Genomic DNA, 20,051 nt, shown 5'->3' with positions numbered 1-20,051 from the left:
CATTAATATAACAAATTATTCGTTACAATGAGTAATTTATAATTCTATAAGATAATTTTGTTGATTTTTGTATTTTTGGGATTTATCCTCAAGTGTTTTACTTTTAATCTTTTAATTTAAGAATTTAAACGTATCAGATATCAATCCGTATAGAGATTATCAAAACGCTTCAAGAAATAGCTTCATCAGTGATTTCAGAACTTATCTCTATAATAAAATAAAGCAAAATTATCATTTCGCGAGATTTACAAAGTCACACAACAAATCATTCATCCTTTTTTCTCCTTCTCTACCTGTTGCATCATGCAGCTGCAATTTCGCTAGCAAAACATCCATAAGTAAATGAAAAAATTTAATAATTTTTAATAAATATTCCTTTGAATGGTCTTAGCGGAATATTTTAAATGTGAACACATATTTATTAAATCAACAATAACGTAATAAAGGACTAACAAGAGTCAAAAGATTAATGTGCAACAATTTTTTAAAAAAGCTACATTTTAATTATATATTGATTAATTACAATAAACGCGCGCATTACATATTTCGGCTGTATGATTCAGCCCTCTTCGGATGCTTATACAATAGATTAAATTAAACTTGTTGTGTTTCGAGATAAAAAAACATATTTATTAGACAAGAACTAGTTTGATTCAACTATCATTTTTTCTTATTTATTTGTACCGTCAATATTTATTTACCATAAGTAAATATTCTGTTAGGAGACCATTCAAAGAAATATTTATTGAAGTTTATATATTAAATGTTTTTCTTACTGTATTAATAATCGAAACACGTTTGTTTAAAAATACATATGTTCAACACTTGTTACTATTTACAAAATTGAAATTTTAAATTAGTAAACGTACTACCTGACGATTAAAGAAAGAAAGCTATAATAAATTTAAAATATCGCATTTAAAAATACACGCGATTGCATTTAAAAGTACACGCAATTCTTTACTATTTATTTATGCTATTCGCTAATCAAAAAAATATATCGTGCGAAAAGCACGTGATTAAAAATTTACATTGCGTGGCATATTATCAAAGGGTTGCTTGCGTCGTCCATTGTGAACGCAACCGAAGACGGGCCGTCCGCGTTAGAAATCCGCCGGTGAAAGTGTTGGATTTGCACGGCAACTTCTCGCAGCACAAACCTAACGATCGTTAGAATGTCCAACAAGTAAAGCGATGCCTTCTGCATATTATATTGCAAATGGTATAGTCGCGCGTATAGAAATAAGAGTCAGAACGAATTTTGGAATTTTTGTCGCAAAAATTCGTTAAATGAATGTCGCGTTCGAGTACCAGATTGCTGTTAATTTCAGCTCAACAAATTTGAATAAATTTACGTTTTGTAAGTTTTCTCTTTTCTATCGTTGAAAGCAGAGCAATAAGCTGTGTACAAAAATTTCAAAATCTGACGCAATCGATCGAAAATAAAGCCAGTTTGATGTGAAAGCCGAATAAATCCAATAATCGTGTAATAGTAGTTATCTACAGAATTATCACAAACCGTGAATGTAAACAACGCGTTTCTTTAAACGCACGTTGAGAAAGCTCTAATGACTCTCGACCAAATACTGTAATCTTCGTTTAATCTTTAGCCAGTGTTCTATCTCGCAACGCACAGTACATTACGGCACTGGGAATTTTTATTTGTATTCGCATTGCGCAAATCACGTTGCATTCCAATTTTCATCAAGAAGAACCGCATCTGTCAATCTAAAAACTGATGAAAAAAATGACTAAAAGTTCGGGATACGGTTATCACATCTTAATGCCCAAATTTCAAAAAAGAAAACATATGTGTGTACATAATTTAAAAAAAAATATCATAATCTGGAGATGGAAAGAGGGAGACATACAATTTTTTGTAAATGTAAGTATTTAATAAAATAAAATTTCTAGACAATATAAGAATATCTTATCGGACCGTACACATTTGAAACCCAACAAATAAGAAATAGAATAACATACTAACCATAACGGTCGAAGCTGAATCTTAATATTTTTTAAACAATTCAATGTGAAATATATATATATACATATACTATATGTACGTGTATATATATCATATTTGTCATCATTTGTAATTATCTAAAACTACACGTCGAAATTTTTCCGGACTTGAAAACACAGTTAAACTACCGAAATCATTTCATAATTAAATTTTGATGCTTAATAGGCATCTGCTAAAGAGATCTTAACATGATAGGAAATTTCTACAACATAATTTTTATTGATAATTTTTATTCTCTAAAACGCAGTAACTCTTATTCTGCAGGATAAAATTTCATTATTAAAAATTAAAAATTGAATTACTCTTTTTTAAGGGATCCTAAAGTCTGTATTACCGACTAAACCATATAATTTTTGTATCGTAAATACTTTTTTCATCATTCACAGATTCGAAAATCCTTTTATAGGATTACAGTATACGCATTAATACGTTGTCTGTAAGGTAGAATCCATGCTGAAAACGATAAAAAATTTCAAAATTGAGTTCTTTACTATTTTTTAGTCCAATATGACGCTCCAAAGCTATCACGTCATTGCACGTTGTCAACATTTGTTTCATATAAAAGCTGCGCAATCTGTACTTAAGAAATAGTAGTCCACAGACACGTTGTTTGCGTGAAGAAACAACGTTGAGTGTTTAGAATTAGACTTAGACACTTAATCACGACGAATTTACGACACAAAAATTGACAGGTAATGCGACTGCGTGCATCATTGCTGCGTGAGATATCAATGCAGTAGTAATATGTAAAAGATATGTCGTAGTGTTGTAAAATAGCGACATCTGGCGATTTCGTTAGAGTTCGAACTTTGTTTTAGGATCTCCTTAAGACTCAATCTTTAAGGCTCAATTTTTACTTTTTAAGGATTCCACTCCGAAGAATTTAGAGAGATTATATTAATATATAATTTTATAAATACAAAATTTTAATTAATGAGCAGATTGTATATAATCTCAAAAAGAACACAAGTAAAAGAGCACAGTTGATAATCTTACTCTGGAATATAGAAATGATAAAAGTAGCGAGACTCGTGTCTAAGCAAATTAATTGTACAATTAAATATCAACCTACTCGCCGCGAATCTTTTCGAAGACTTACTTCGTTGTAAAAAGAACAATCAATCAGCTGTGCCATATCTGCATAATTAGCACAGCGCATACATATGAAGAACTCAATCGCGTGCAGTTAATAGCGATCAGACGGAAAGTCTCATGTCAGTTACAGTCTCATTGCTGCGGTAAAGGACGATCGTTTGAAACAGTTTTCGCCGGGAGTTTCACGTAACTCGAGGGACAATAACGCTAAGGAAAATAACGCGTTCGTAATCAATACATTACGCTTATTTGTTATGCAGTTAATGCCTAGTTTCAAATGTCCAAGTTGCAACATTGTTCGAGACAGGGCGTACATTTGCGCGCTGTTTGTGAATTATATTATTCTTCAGCGTACGTAGAATATTGCAAGGCATTCTCAAAACTGTCATTCTAATCAATCTCGTAAAATCATACGTCATAATAATAAATTCCATTTTCCATAAACTGAAATGTAAAGTTATTATCGGGAAATGAACATTACTTAAAAATAAAGTAACACTAATTTTTTACAAAATATATTTATATAAGTAATTATATGTAATTATGTGATTATAAACGTTGTTAAAAAAATATTTATGTCTATCTTAATCACGAAATCGTTTGTCAGAAAATACTTCAATTAAAGACTTAAATAAAAATATTTCGCGATAAGAGCAACTTAATCAACGTGCGAAACATGTTTTATATATAATATATATATATATATATATATATGTGTGTGTGTGAGCGGTTGTTGACCGATATTCACACTCGATTCTTATATTTAAGACTGTCCCAAGTATAGTCTTCAGATAATTCAGAGGGCCGTATTAACATCTCAAGAAACATTATTTAAGATAGTCTCAAATATAATAAGAATCAACTATGAATACCAACCTTAAAGTCAGATAATTAATATAGACAAATTTCGGGGAAAGAATTAAAAGCAGATTTTTCGACGGTACGATTACTGAAAGATCGCGTTCTGTTGCTTTTTTATCAGCCAAAGATTATCACAAGCTCAAGGTCGCACGAGTTCGATGGCCTCAGCTGGCCGCCGTTTCATTTCCCGAAGAGGCCGGATTACTGCACGGTCTCGTTGTTTCGGCGCACTTTGCAACAGAGTCGAAGGAACCGGTGAGCAACTGGCGAAAGCGCCTACACGGCCTTTCTCTTTGACTACGAATTATCGATGGCGCACGAGTGCCACGCTTTATTCAATCATTGTCAATTCGACGAGGTACGACTAAACACGACGTTATTTCCTTCCGTGTTTAGCGTTGCGCAGAAATTATATAAACCAAAATTGAAAGCTGATTAGAAATTAAATAGTGATTTTTATAACCTCGAGCAAGAATTATATGCGAATATTCCCTTCCGCATAAAAATCAATATTCTCGATTACGATCATCGTATACTTTCTCTAATCTTAATTTATATAATATAAAATAAAAATTGTAACTTGTCTCTGAAAATATTGGGTATGTTAAGTTAGCACCCCAACTATAGTACTCAGGAGTTCTGATTAAAAAATGTAAAAAAAATGTTTATTGAGCGGAATTCTTGTTATTAAGTATAGGGAACTCTTCGTCTCGTCAAAAGGAAGTGGGAACTCTAATCAGAACTCCTGAGTACTATAGTTGGGGTGCTAACTTAACATACCCAAAAATATTAGTGTCTTGTCAATTAGGCGTCTTTTGAATTTGCTGCTTAACCCTCAAATGCTACTCATATTTTTCTTGCTTAACACTACTCTGAATAAAAATTCATCCACAGTAACATGCCAGAATAAAGAAAAATTGTTGTTACTAAAACAAAATGAAAATAATAGATAAAAACTGCATTTGTTTTTATACAAAATACTGTAAAAGAATGCTTTTTAATTTATATATAGTAGATGACTATATCGCGGAAATATTCTAGTCAAGGAGATCGATTTTGTTATCAATCAGCACATTTAATTTAATTTCATCGTGGAAAATTGAATAACTTTTTAGTCGCATCTGATTGTAGAAATTTAATTAACTATTCGGACAACTTGAAAATAATTAAAATATTTAAAAAAATGCTTGGTCGCTCTCCAATTACTTCTTCACTTCTACAACCAACGCATAACAAACCGAATGCATTTTCTCGAAGCAGTTTATGACAAATCAACGTGCACGTATATCACTGTTAGCGCGAACTCCAGATAAGATTATGCATACAAGTTCTTTTTCCGCTCCCCCTCCTTCCCATTTGTACGTACTTATCAGTCGAAGTCCCGTATTTGGCTATCCTGGAAATTTTTAACGAAGATTGCTTTGATTAACTCGCGCCAGCAAAGATAAGAACAACGTTAAGATCATTATAGAAAAGTAAATAAAACACTTCCGAGTAATACAACGATTTATACATAAGGCCTCCCTACACGGTCAATAATACTGAGTCAGTATTACTGATCAGTATTACTGACAGTATACATTAGTTTTTATAATCTTATACGAGGTATTATTGATAATATTTCACTTCAGTTTGACGTGATTTAACGTATATTATTATCTATGGCGACATGGATCTTAAGGAAAAAGCATGTATTTAAGTCCAAATCATCGTCAGTATTCTACGTCAATCCATTAATATTAACCACACACAATCAATAATATGTTCAATATTCGTTGATACTGACAGTATTACTGACCGTGTACAGAGGCCTATAGAAAGAATAAACTTTGTTGAAGTATCTAAAAATGTAGCAGCAGATCTAAAAATAATTTTGTTGAATCGGTCAAATTACATATGAAGTGTCAAGCATAATAAGCAAAAATTTTTAGACGTCCTAGCAATTAATTTGAACGTTTTATATAATTTATTTTATTTTGATGATTCAACAAAATTATTTTCAGATCTGTGTATAAATAGTTACATTTTTAGCACGAAACATCTTTCCATGTAAAAAAAAAACAAAAATAAATGTCAATGCACACAATACTATGCATGCATTTCCTTAATGTTAATTAATTAAAGCAATCAAGAGAAGAAGAAAGAGATATATATGTACATCAATATATATCAAACGTGAAAGAAATAAATTGCTCGAGAAACTTCGCGAAGCACTTAAAGAATATTCGTAGTCCCTGTTTCTCAAAGGAGAACACCTCTTTAAAAAATAATGTACTAAATTGAACGCGAGGACACGTAAAGTTATAAGACGGTATCTTGTATAATTGTCACGTATGGAGGGAAAATAACTTTAATCTGAGCGTAACCACTCGCTCGGGGAGTCGAAGTTTCGAAGCTATGCCCGAAGCGTGACGATGCGTACGCTCGATAAGCTCGCCCCTATTCGACTAACTTCTAGCCTGACCCAAGCCAGGGAGGAAAAATCTCTTTTTCTCGTGTCGCCCGTTTGCGTTCGTGTCGGAACCAACTCGATCACTTTTGCCCGGGTCACTCCACCGCGCCCACCGATATAGCGAAAACGCGTCTGACATCACGCGATAATAAAAAAGAGAAATCAAAGCGCAATTCTTGCGCAATAATTTATAAGTCGCGTTCCACACGCGGGATATATCACGTGCAATATTTCAGCGAGTAGAAATTATTGCGTCGTCGCGGTACAGATTATATCGCGGGTGCAAAATTATATTGTTATTTATTAACCTGAGAATAGGCACCTAATTTTTTATCGTTTACATAAATAACTTGAGGTGTTTCTTTCGCCCTAATTAAAAGTTATGATTATTAATTTCATATATTCTATATTATTATTTTACAATTTAAATAGTATTTAAAATTATTATGTATATAGATTTATTATATATATATGTTATATTTTTTTTCTAAAAAAAAAAGCAAGAAGAAAGAATAATATATGTAAGTTACTCCTATTATCAAGAAAAACTACTATATGACTGTATCTTCTTACTGTTAGAGTATAAAAATAAATTATCCCAAGTAAAGCTTTTCTAATCATGCATATCAATTTTGACTGTTTATAATATTCTGTGCAATTTTGAATTGTTTGAACTAAATTTAATTAATTTTGCGATTTCTGGTACATCAAAACTTTGAAACAAAGAGATGATCAGTGACGTGAGATTATGATAATGTCAAGAGATTCATAAATACATATGAGACAAAAAATATATAATAACATTCATTTAAAAGGTTTACTATAAATATACGTAGATGAGTCCTATTTTCCAGCGGTATAAAATAACTCTGATATTCAGTTAAAACTGTCACATAATCGACGATGCGGAGATAGACGGGAGAGATTAGAGGGAGGAAAATAGGTCAACGTACTAACGGCGTTACACAGTGTCGGAACCCTGCGGCTACGATAATGAGAAAAGAAACACGGCGCCATCTCCTTCTTATGCCTCCCCCCCCCCCCCCCTGTCTTTTCACTTCGTTTTCCCCTCTTTCCACGTTTCACGCTCGACTCGCACCTGGTATTAAACGCGCAAAGTGGAAAATAACGTAACTGTTTCACAAAACGAATTTATTAAAATATTCTATTATTTACAGAATACTGTAAAAGATCACACGTATATCTCGTATACAATTTTGCAGAAACAAAAAATATCTATTTCATACCTACATTTCTAGTTCCAGAACTAAAAGCGAGAGAGTAAAAGCAACAAACAAAAAAAAAACAATTTTGCTGAAGTATTTAAAAATTTAGATAGATACAGATCTCTGAAAATATTGTTGTACCATTTAAATAATTACATAAAAAATTCAAGCAATGGTGAGCACTATTGCAAACAGTTTGAAACCAAAAAAAGCCTTTAGATCCACATAAATTACGAACGCATAAACTCTAAAAAAAAAAAAAAAAAAAAAAAGCGATACGCGTGTTTGCATACAGTAATTTTAAAGAAAGTGCAATTTTAAAAGAAGGAAAATGAATATGACGAAAGACAGAGCAGTTGAAACAGCAGAATTTGTTTCTTCGTGGGTATAATCTTAGACTCTCGTACGTCTCGGCACAGCCGTATAAAAAACTTCATTCAAATTATACGCCTCTTAATTTCACTGAATAAAAAAAAAAAGGCACAACCGTGTACGCGCCGCCAAGAAACCGTGCGATTTACGCGAGTGTGCGGGAGTCACAGAGAGGGGAAACGCGCGTAATTTCCTCAAAACTCCAACGTTCGATTATCCCTCCCCTACTTTCGTTCAATTACCTTGTATATCCTCGCAATTTGCCGCGAGTGTGCGAATCGATATTAGTACATACGACTACGAGAGTCCAGCGGAGGGAGAGAGGGAGGACATTAAATAGAGAAAGTGCCGCAAAGGTCCCCGTCCTCTTGGCGCCCTATCGCCGTGCACGATAATGAGAGCAGAAGGGCGGCGCCAGCATACTCTTTTCTCCGTTCGTTGGTTCGCGCGCGTCCGCGTTTTCTATCTACCTACCACCGCCGCGTACGCCCGACATATTCCGCACGCATGAAATTGAACAAACGCGAAAGCTCGTTAGCCGAGTGCGAGAATGCACTCGCCGCGGACGTCGAGGATTTAATTTCATCGGCCGTCATTACGGGATTGAGCATAGAAAAAGACGCGATACCGTACGCGAAAAATCAGTACGTTCCGTGATGAGACGATTTCTCGAAAAAAGACTTAATATAATCTGCTCCACTTCGACAAATGATATATTAAGATAAATTATTACTAAATAAATAATAGTTAAGAATATATATAGAATAAAACGGAAAAAATGTCAGTAAAAATAAACACGACACCTATTAGCGCATTTATTACTAAAGAAATTAATTGGAACACGCTTATTATTTGCTAATTTACTTGTGTATTTGTGAAATGTGTATCCTGAAAATATTCTCTAATAAAAGCAGATTAATTTCCTGCAACAGTTTGCATAATATTCAACCCTGGACCAAAATATAGAGAGACCAAACACAAACTTTAAAGTCTATTAAAATGATATCCGGAAAGGGAAACATTACGTTCAAAAATACGCGTTTTCCCTCTCGTGTGTTTCATAGATGTTTAATTTTGTGTTTCACATATTTTTAATTCGTACATTTCCATTTATTAAATGAACATAATATATAATCATTTTCTTCTAACTCCCTGAATGTAAAATTCTCTACTATAAAATATAAACAAGATGAAATTTTAAATTGTAAAAATAGTAATATTTTATTTGTTATATTTTATTTTTTCTTCTACGTTCTATTATTTACTCAGATAATATACAAATTCAAAAATTTTTATCAACTGTTACATACGTTTAATATTAGAAAATTATCCAAAGAGTATTATTAACTCTCTGTCTATAATCTCTCTCTCTCTAGATCTTTTCTGACACAAGTGATATTTAATACTTTCAAGATTTCAAAATAAACACAGGAGGAACAAAGAGTTGTGATTTCCCTTCTTAAAATATCTTATCAAAAAACTGTTTGGTAACGTAATAGCAATGTAGAAAAATAAACCTGTAAATTTTTTCACATTTTTTGAAGACTTAGAAATTTGTACTACACAAAAAAGACTCAGATTGTAGACGGAGGAAATAAAAATATAATTGCAGATGAAAAGTTATAATATATCACATTTTCAGTGCTTTCGATTGTTTCATTAGTCAAAAAGTAAAAAACATAACATACTTTTCGGATTCAGAGGCAATTTTTCTCTTGCATGAAATAAAATCACTATAGGCTACTATTTATTATCTTTTAGCAAGCTTATCAAGTGAAATATTTCCTGTCATTTTTTATTCATACTTATAAGTTATTCCAATAAATTTCAAATGATTGATCCTACAATTAATATCTATCATATAATACGACGTCGCAAGCATATTGATAAATATGAGTATGTGTGCATTCCTAGATTATAAATCGATTGATATTACACACACACATTTCAAAATTGAATATTAATATTAATCTATTCCAGCCTATCTCTCTATACTTCATGACAATAAATCTGTAAAATGTTATATTTATTTAATTGTAAATAGGTAAATATATACATACATTTAAATTAAATACATCTCAAATTAATCTGACGCAACTTTCACAGATCCATTGCCTCGAATGAAAGCTAATTTAGCACTCATCCGATGCACAGCAGCAAAATACTGTAATACAAACCAACTGTGTTGAGCAAAATGGAAATGAATACAAATCATAAACGATCAAAAAGTTAACCTTAGCAATAAATATAATAAATACCGGTCGCGCGTAAAATAATTTCGTTACTTTTGAAAAAATTCTTTTCGTGATGTACACTCTCTAAAAAATTACTCAGAAAATAAAAATCTAATTTGTGTATCAAGATAAACCATACAAAAAATAATAAGCGAATAATTACTTTATCGTTGCTCTGTCGATGCTTTCTAGGTCGGCTCCTCCTCTCGAATATCTTCATTGCACTCCTACAGCACTCGCGAAAACGCGGATTAATTACACAACTGTGCGTGCGCTAATTATACCAGATCGCACAGCACTTTGCGTGGTGGCACTCTCGACGCTCAACTATAGTCGCACGCGACGCGTATCTTGTATATCTTACGATAAAAAAAACAGGATCACACGGAAGGTACGATCACCTCGACACATCCGCGTTTCGTAAATAAACAAATCTCAAACAGAATAAGTAACTAAAAAGTCACACGGCGCTCAGCCTTATTATGCAATACGATGCGACTCGTAAAGTCGAGTTAATAATTTTAAAATACGAGACGTTCGATAAATTTTAATGGAGATTTAATATCGCACGCGCGATATACTAAAAAGAAATCTGATAATAGTTGCTGAATGTTATTCTGTTTAGTCTAATGGTACAATATATACCATAAATACCTAATTAAGTATAAATATTACCATAATAATAGTAATTATTAAGCTTTTGGTAATAATTATAGAAAACTGGAATAATATTTATATTTATTTTTATTAATGTAAACTTATTAATGTAAACTTCTCAAAATATTTCGATTTAATTTACTCTTTTACTTTTTTCTAATTCTTAGAAGTAGAGAAAGATAAAAAGTAAATTAAATCGAGATTAAAATGAATCATCTTGATAGAAATACATAACAGAAATTGACGTTTAGTTAGTTTGGTTATATTAACTAAAAATTTAATTGAAATTATTTTATCAAAGCTTTAATGACTATTATCTAAGCTCGATTATTATAGCCAGATTTTTCTACAATATGCAACTTGGACGTGTATAATTTCCGCAGATATACGTTATTAACAATCAACATGCGTGCGTCACGTTTTTCCGTTACTTGCGAATTACTCGACAGACGATTTGCGCGCTGTTCCGACGTCAATGCGGAAATGATAGGCGAGCTACATTTATACCACTTTGAATGGATCAATTGCACGAAATACATTCGCTTCAATGTATATACAATCGTCACCTCGATACGCTTACGAATCAAACGCAAGAAAATATGATCAGTCCAATCATCATTGAGTTTAAGAAATAATCGCGTTTGATAATGAAACGTATCAATGATTATATAAGCGTTCATGCGGCGATATTGTTGTCATACCACAGTTGGAAAATTTGTGTTAAATTTAACAACATTTCACATATCCCAAAATTCTACTAAAATGTGTTAATTTAACATAAGGTGAATAAGTTAGAAAGTAACACAAATATTGTGTAAAAAGTTAATACAAAGGCACAATACTGACACAATTAAACTATATGTCTTCATTAAAATTAACATTTATTATATGTTAAATTAACCTACATTTTATTCAATTTGTATTTTAATAAACATTATTTTTATATTATTTATTCTTATATTCATAATTATGTTAGTACCTCTAAGAAATGTTGAATATTAATTTAACACAAAATATTCAAATAACACAATCAAACACATTATATATATATGTTAAATTAACACTCAAATATACTAAAAATTTAACGCAAATTTTAGCAAGGATTTGAGTGAACTATTTCTAAAACAAATACAAAACATTTTAGTACACGTTTATCAATATGTTTCATATCGTATTATATAATGGAGATTAATTGCAGTATCAGTAATTTCAAATTTATAGACATAATTTATTGAAATAAATAATATTTTCACGTAATATTGTTTATTAAAATAAGCATAGAATTACTAATGTTTCTACACTCATATTTATCAATACATTTTGATGTCGAATTGTATACATGATAGATATTAATTGCAAAATCAGTCATTTAAACTTTATTGAAATAATATCAAGGAAATAACTTGTAAGCACGAATAAAAAACGACAGGAAATATATAGCGTGTCTCCTCTCGTGTCTCAAAGGGTTATGCATGATAATGCACCGTCACGCGGCTTGCCCCACCACCTGTCCACAGGCTCGAATCACACAAAAACGTTCAAGGTAATCGCGTAATATAAACAATAGGCTTTAACATCGTGCCGAGTCTCTTACCAGTCAAACACAGCCGTTACGAAATAATTGATGTGTAGTAACGAGAGGTACATGGATTTACCTGGCTCCTTGAATGTACCATTATCAACAGACATTCGTATTATGAATTCGCTAACTGCAAAGTGATTAATTCCGCTCAAGATTTGAAAGACTAATGGAGATATCGTTATGTGAATCTTGACTCGACAAACACATGCTTTACATTTTAATTCATATGTATACAGTGAACGAAAAAGTATTGATACAGAGAAGATATAATACATACAAACATATGTTTAGAAAATAAATATTAATTACTTATCTGACATGATAGTATAATAATAATATATTCTTTTTATTTTAAGATAATGTATTTTAATTATTACATCTTTTAGGAAAAATAATTTTTAAAAATGCAATTTATTTTATTGTTAATAATAATTTTTTTTATTATTAATAAATTCTTGGTTATACTTTCTAAATATCGTTTTGTAAAATTATATTTCTTCTGTACGATAGTACTTTTTACACTCACTATATATGTCAATTAATGTAATATATGTGTAAGTATATTATCACTAACAAATTTCAACAGATACATAAATTATATAATTCTTTATATAATAAAATTTAATTAATTAGCTCACTTTAAAAAATACCATAAATTTATATTTATTTATAGATTAATATATACTTTCAAATCGCAAAATTATTTATATATAAATTGATATTATATATTTATTCTTATCATTTTTCCTAATATCTGCATTTAAAAAAAAACATTTATTTCGTAGAAACCTCATATTAATTCTGTCTAAATACAATCAATCAAACGTTATTATTCCTTAAAATACAGCGATTGCAATAATCATCAGGAGACAGCAAAATGATAATCTCAAAGATTATTAGTAAAATTAATTATCTCTAATAACTATGAGTTATAAACATTGTCACTAGTCATTTATAGAAAAATAAATATTTATCGCCATTTTTGCATTTAAAATAGAAGTTAAAACGATATGAAATGGATATTATAAATTGACTGCTTTATTATGATATTTATGAGAGATAAATATTTCTCTAACGATGCTTAGAATCAAGTATATTAGCATCGTACTTCAAATTTATCACCGGTAAAAATATAATTTTCCCCGTTATCATGTCTCTCTCTTTCTTTTTCGATAAAAAATGTATAATCGAATATGAATCAAATAATTCAAATGGAAAGCTGTCAAGGGTATAAACTATTTATAAATAGTATATTTCATGTACTTTAAATATTGATAATATAATATGAATAAAGTCACAGATATAATAAAAATAATAGCCTGCTAAGCGGAATTTATTTTAGATATTATTTTCGTATCTATATATAAAAAATGCTTAATTTTTTCAAATAAAAGTGACATAAACGAAAAATTTATATGCGCTTAATTATAAAAAATTAATTATATATTATAAGCAATTATAAATTATAAACAATCACTTAAACTAATTCTTTATCGTTAAACACATATACAATAAAATTTATGTTTATAAACAATTATGAATTATAAGCAATTGCTTATAAATAACTCCTTATCATAAAATTTACGAACGTCTTCACTTGAAGAAAAATCGAATACTTTTAATATAAATATGGAAACAGTATTTAAAATATATTCTGCTTAAAAAATCGATTATTTTTATCATGATTGTTACTAGGTGAATATCTGGGTAAATACTAATATATTCATAGATTAAATTATCGTTACTTTATCAGCAAACGTTGAAAAGATTTAAAAAAATGCTGGATATAAACAGTTGTTTTTAATTATTATATCTTTTTTTCTTTAAATTATCTCTTTAATAGCTGTTTATGACTCCAATCAAAATATATTGAATATCAAGAGAGATAAGAAATTCAAGAAATAAAAAATAATTTCTTAAGCTTGTTTTAAAACAAAAAGAACAGAAAAAAGAAAATGATTTTTCATGTGTGATATAAAAAAGTAAACAACATGCGTGTAATAATAAACACAATTTTTATTATTACAGCTTGCTATTATTGGTAACTTAAACACGCCTACGCGCGTTAATATTAAAACATGAATTTAAAATATTTATGCTATTGTAATTAAATAACCCTCATAATTTGGAATTGTAATAAATTAAGTTTTAACAGAACTTTCCTCCCAAACAACAACGCGCGCGCGCTATTAGAAGATATTTTATTTTAATATTTCAAAATGTGCGAAGAACGTATAACATTCAATTAATGTTTTTAGTAGAACAGTTACTTCAATTTTCAACAATAATCTTGTTAACTCATTTCTATTATCGCAAAAGCATTACGTAATACAATTTATAAAAATAATTGTTAATTAAATTAGCCCAAAAATAGCAAAAATACGTGAATAATAAAATTCTTTGAAACAATAAAAAAACATATAGAGATATATCGTAAGCTTTCAACGCATCGCGCATATATATATTGTACGTATAAAATAATTATATTAATCATAATTAATTAACATTTCGATTTCGATTAATATTTAACCGATTCATTGTGCCGCAAAAATCGATTCACATCGTGCTAAGCGAGAGTCGTCCCGAACTTCCTTCGAAGCGAAACGATGATCGCACGATGGTGAAAGGAATTTCATGCCTGTAATTCTTATTGACAGGAGCGTCACTCGAAACGGTGCTTTCGGTGGAATCGCGAATAGAACTCGTTCGAACTTGCCTCGTTATTGAGTTATTATTGTCATCGGTTGAATTTGTTCAAATCAACTTTCTCTTCGCGTTCTACCACGACGATTTGAAGATTCAATACAATTTAACTTCTTGCTCAACGTTATAAAAGCTCTCGTCGGTGAAAAACTTTATCGATTTCGTTAAATCTATATAATATCATTATATATTAAATCTAATTAAATTAGTTAAATTAATTATATCGAAAGCATTTGATAACAATTCTCTAACTAATAATATAATCATGAGAATAATAATTTAACACGATATATATATAATTACCAAATTTATTAATATTGTATTAAATAGAACCGCTATAAAATTGGAATCGAACTGTTTTCTTACTACAACAGCGCAAAACAGACTTTGTTCACGATATTTTTCTAATTGATTTAGAACCGATTGCACGCAAATCGATTCAGCTGTATGTCATATATGTGTCCAGGGTCAACGGGAAACATATGGTACCTATGGTTGTAAACGAGTCTGCCATGGTGATATTCTGGTGTGAATTTCCAGCATGGAGGCGTGCAAACGCAAAATTATTATTCCAACAGCTGCGCAGTCGTTAATTACGTTTACATTGAATATAAGTCACCGCGTAAGCCTTCATGTTATTTTGCGAAATTCGAGGACAATCGTGACAGCGTTACGTGAGTATTGTTTCAAGTGTTGGCTGATACTGCGTGTACATCATTGCGAGTATCTCGTCGTTAACAATGGACTAACGTGCGAAATATATATACTTATATGTGAACCCGACACTCGGAGATACCGCAATCATCATCGTGTGCTTTACAAGACGATTCATTCAGTCACGAAACAGTTTGCATCATTTATACGGAGCATTAGATTTACGTACGTGAGAGTATTTACGCTATCGACAAAAGAATTGCAGTCAAATAAAAGTGAAAAAAAGCATCAAAGTTAAAGTCTTTCTTCAATGACATATCGATAATAATAAGACAAATTTTTTGATGTTCTTTAAATTTAAATTAACCCTCCGTTTGCAATTTGAGTCTTTTTTGTCTAGCCCAATTTTTTTTTACTTTTCTATATTGAGAAAAATGTTTGATTGAAAATAAACAAATTGAAAGATTCTGATTATATCAATCAGAATTTCAATTATCTCAAATAGCATTCTAGTAAATTCAAGCAGAAAATTCTGATTTGTCCATTTTCAATCAGAATTCCAATTAATTCAACCAGACATTTTTCTCAGAGGTTTTCCAAAAAGAAAAAGGATTACCTTTTTATAAATGTCCTTGTTATATTCTCAAATAAATATTACAAGATATATTACTTATTTTTGGAGAAAAAACACTCACTCCACTTTCTATCACTTCGGAGAAATTTAAGAGTAAAATTTCGTTTGTGTAAAAAAGACGACCCCTAAATTGCAGACTGAGAATTAATGTTCTATTATACTATTTGTATTATTATTATCTTTTAATTCTTTAATTAGCTTCCATTTGTTTACCTTACTAATTATAATTATTTAATTTAAGAATTTGTTATTTATTTTATCTATATATATTCAAAATATATCTAATTTAAAAATGCTATATTTTATATTGTTATGTCTTGCTATATTTTGATAATTGATTGTTAAATTGGTCACCTCCTTTCGCTACGTTTCTTTTTGCTTTATAAATACACGATGTTCACCGTGATTTTCGACATTTGAGAAATAAATTAAAGGTCATACGTGCTCGACCGCTGCATCGAGGCTACGCACACAAGTCGCAGACTTGCGGGGAAATGCGTGCGTAAACCAGACACAAGTCTGATATCGACACGAACTGCCCTTCGTTCGCTATTTTGCATTTAACAGGGCCGCAACCAAGGACAACAGTTGCAAATGCACCAACATAACGCGATGCATCGCGTCAATCGAGGTCGTCGTTTTAAGAATCGTACACCGAAATGTTTGACGAAACCCGCAAATACTAAATACGATCAAAATGCAATTTGCGAAACTGTCGTTACGAGAAACGAATTTAAATTTACTTAAATATTTACTTAAAAACAAACTTTTCGAACAAATATTTATTAAAATTTAATACTCTTTTCAGTATAATAAAATTATTGTAAAACATTGTAATAATAAAATGTTTCCAAAAGTAGATATATGTTCTCAAATTAAATATTAGAAATTTCAACAGACATAAATACACGAACATTTTGCGCCGCGTTCTCATTTAACATCTAGCGTAGCTCTTTATCTTTTATAACCTCAAATTTAACAGACGTTATGTACATTCAAACAAATATAACCTAATTTAAGTCGTTACTGCGCCTAGTAAATATTACATTATTCTATATTAAAAATGTTTAAATTTGACACAATACAGTGTCAATTTGACACATAAATTGATACTGTTTTACAATGTTTAACAACATATTTAGTAAGAGCAGCAGCGATTTAAATTAGGTTGAATTTTACATTTTAACATGATGTTATATTAGATAGTCGTGCTAAACGTGCACTGAGAAATTTGCACTGAGAATGCTGACCGTTAGTTTGTTAACTCTCAAACTATACGGCACATCTATATGGAAGAAACGTGCTTTTCACTCTGCGAGAAGCAACTCTCTCCCTCTCTCTTTCTCAGCGCTCCTTCTTATGTACATTTTAAATAGAAAATAATAGGATGTATCTTGCGCTCTTCCGCTTCGAAAATAAATGAAAATAAGTTAAAGGTATCGGAAGATGTATCAACGACCATAAAATTAAGTAGCTGCTAATGAATTTGACTAATTAACATTTTAAGCGCGGAAAATGGTACTATCATGATTACTCCGCTAATTAGAAAGATCTAATTATAAATTCAGAATTAATAATGTAACTTTTATATATATATATATATATTTACACATAACAATGATTTAAAATCATTGATATTTTTTTTAATTCAACTATTCATTATATTACAGATATCATCTAACATTTTCGAAATTATTTAAAAAGTAAATAAAATCTCTCAAGTAAAATTTAAACAAACAGATTTATCATCTGTAAAAAATTATTTCATTTTTCTCATATAAATTTTATTATACTATTATAACACGCATTTCGAGATTTTTAAATAAATCAATTCTTTTTACAAGTTTTTTCAATAACAAATTACGTAAGCTTGCTATCAAAATAATGATTTAAACACACTTTGTAACTAAACTTTTTTATTACCTAATGTAACATAAATCTTCTCCATCAAAAAATTTTAAAAAAGTTACTGATTCTCAAGGTGGAGACGTGATGGCTACTTTCTACTCAAAAGTTACGACAGACCGGATTTAAGGGAGCCCTAAAGTCATCTGTTTTACCGACCAATAAGATTTACATACATATAATTTACATGTCATTGACACATCATTACATCAATATCGCTCTCACACATATAACGCACAAATTTTCTACTTAATTAATCCTTTATTTTTAGACATCTGTGACAATAAATCTAATTCTAGAAAGTCAACTTTGGTAATTCCTAGTCAAAATCAAGATTGTTATACACAAAAAGGTCAAAACTTTTGTATAAAGCAAATATTATTATGAATGGATTCCAGAAACCGATAACAAAATTGCAATTTTCCACCTTTCTTCGTGTTTGGCATAAAGTCAACCAGTTTGGATTACATTACCGTTTATAACACACGGACGACTTTTAGGATCCCCTTAAGCTTAGAGTGTCACGATCGATCTCAATCAAGGAAGAAGTAGACTGTAACTCACCTCGATAAGGTGCCCTTGAGCAGAGGATTCCTGTCGTCATAATATCCGCCACCGGACGAAGGCATCTTCAAGTAATCCAAACAACGGGCACGTGGCACTGGTCACTAACACTACGGCACTGCATCACTTTACATTAATTGTACGCGCGATCTGATCCCACTGCGTTAACTCTCTCCATTCACCACCGATCATCTACTACCGGTATAGTCGAGACGACGGTTTACCTTGACGTTTGTTACACGCGCGACACATCGTCCCAGGTGACAATGACAGCAACAGGCACCACGACGTCGACAAGGATAAAGACGGATACGCGACGCCGTATGATCGACTCACCGACGACTCCGCGGAGAGAAATCAATTCTCCCGAACGGAAAAACACACGGAAAAGTCTCGAGAAATACTCCAAGAACAGGACAATCACTCTTCTTCCTTCGACCTGGTATCTTATCTTTCCTCTCTTGTTCTTCTACTCGTACAGTACTCCGCCTTCTTTCCTTATCGGTCTTCTCGCGCTGCAACAACCTTTCTCCTGGTCGTCTCCTCGTCTAGTATGACGTACATAAATCTTTCTTCACACAAGTTGTCCTCTGCTGCTTTTTCCCCCTTCCTCAATAATTCAACAACAATTTCACCGATTTGATATTCCGGCGGACTTCACCAATTATATTTCCCGCGATTATTACGAACTACCCCGCGATCTGTCCTTCGGTCAACTTGCGCCCAAGTCTGTCAGATCTCGCACATATGTTTTATGTGGATCAGTCTCGATCTGACTTTTATTCCTGCACTGTACTCTCAAACTTTTTTCCTGGTTTTCGCGAAATACCAAACATACAATATCTATTTCACTTTAAGTAGAATGAGCGAGATAGAAACAATGTAAACGAAAGGTCTGTTCGCGTTGCTTGCACTTTTTGCACTCAGCCGCTATACGCTTTCTCTCTTACGAACGTCCGAACATATCATAAGTGTGTTTATTTATTTCATCTTAAGCAAAATTTTTCAAGCGATTTCAAGCAACGCGAACAAACCTCAAGTCCCCTTTTGCCTTCGTAAATCGCAGAAGAGAATTAAATCCGTTAC

At 31.2% G+C, this 20,051-nt stretch overlaps 1 protein-coding gene across 1 annotated transcript in view; it reads right to left on the bottom strand.

The window, feature by feature from the left end:
• lilli (AF4/FMR2 family member lilliputian) overlaps positions 1 to 19,153 on the bottom strand; it is a 268,080-nt gene extending 248,927 nt beyond the window's left edge. Inside the window, exon 1 of the mRNA XM_018542361.1 lies at positions 18,966 to 19,153. Coding sequence (XP_018397863.1) covers positions 18,966 to 19,030 — 65 coding nt within the window. The 5' untranslated portion in view covers positions 19,031 to 19,153. The remainder of the gene's footprint in view (positions 1 to 18,965) is intronic.
• Between the last annotated feature and the right edge of the window lie 898 nt (positions 19,154 to 20,051).

Source organism: Cyphomyrmex costatus, unplaced genomic scaffold (genome assembly GCF_001594065.2).
Source record: "Cyphomyrmex costatus isolate MS0001 unplaced genomic scaffold, Ccosl1.0 scaffold33, whole genome shotgun sequence".
Taxonomy (NCBI): Eukaryota; Metazoa; Arthropoda; class Insecta; order Hymenoptera; family Formicidae; genus Cyphomyrmex; species Cyphomyrmex costatus.
This window is presented reverse-complemented; position numbering and strand designations above follow the sequence as displayed.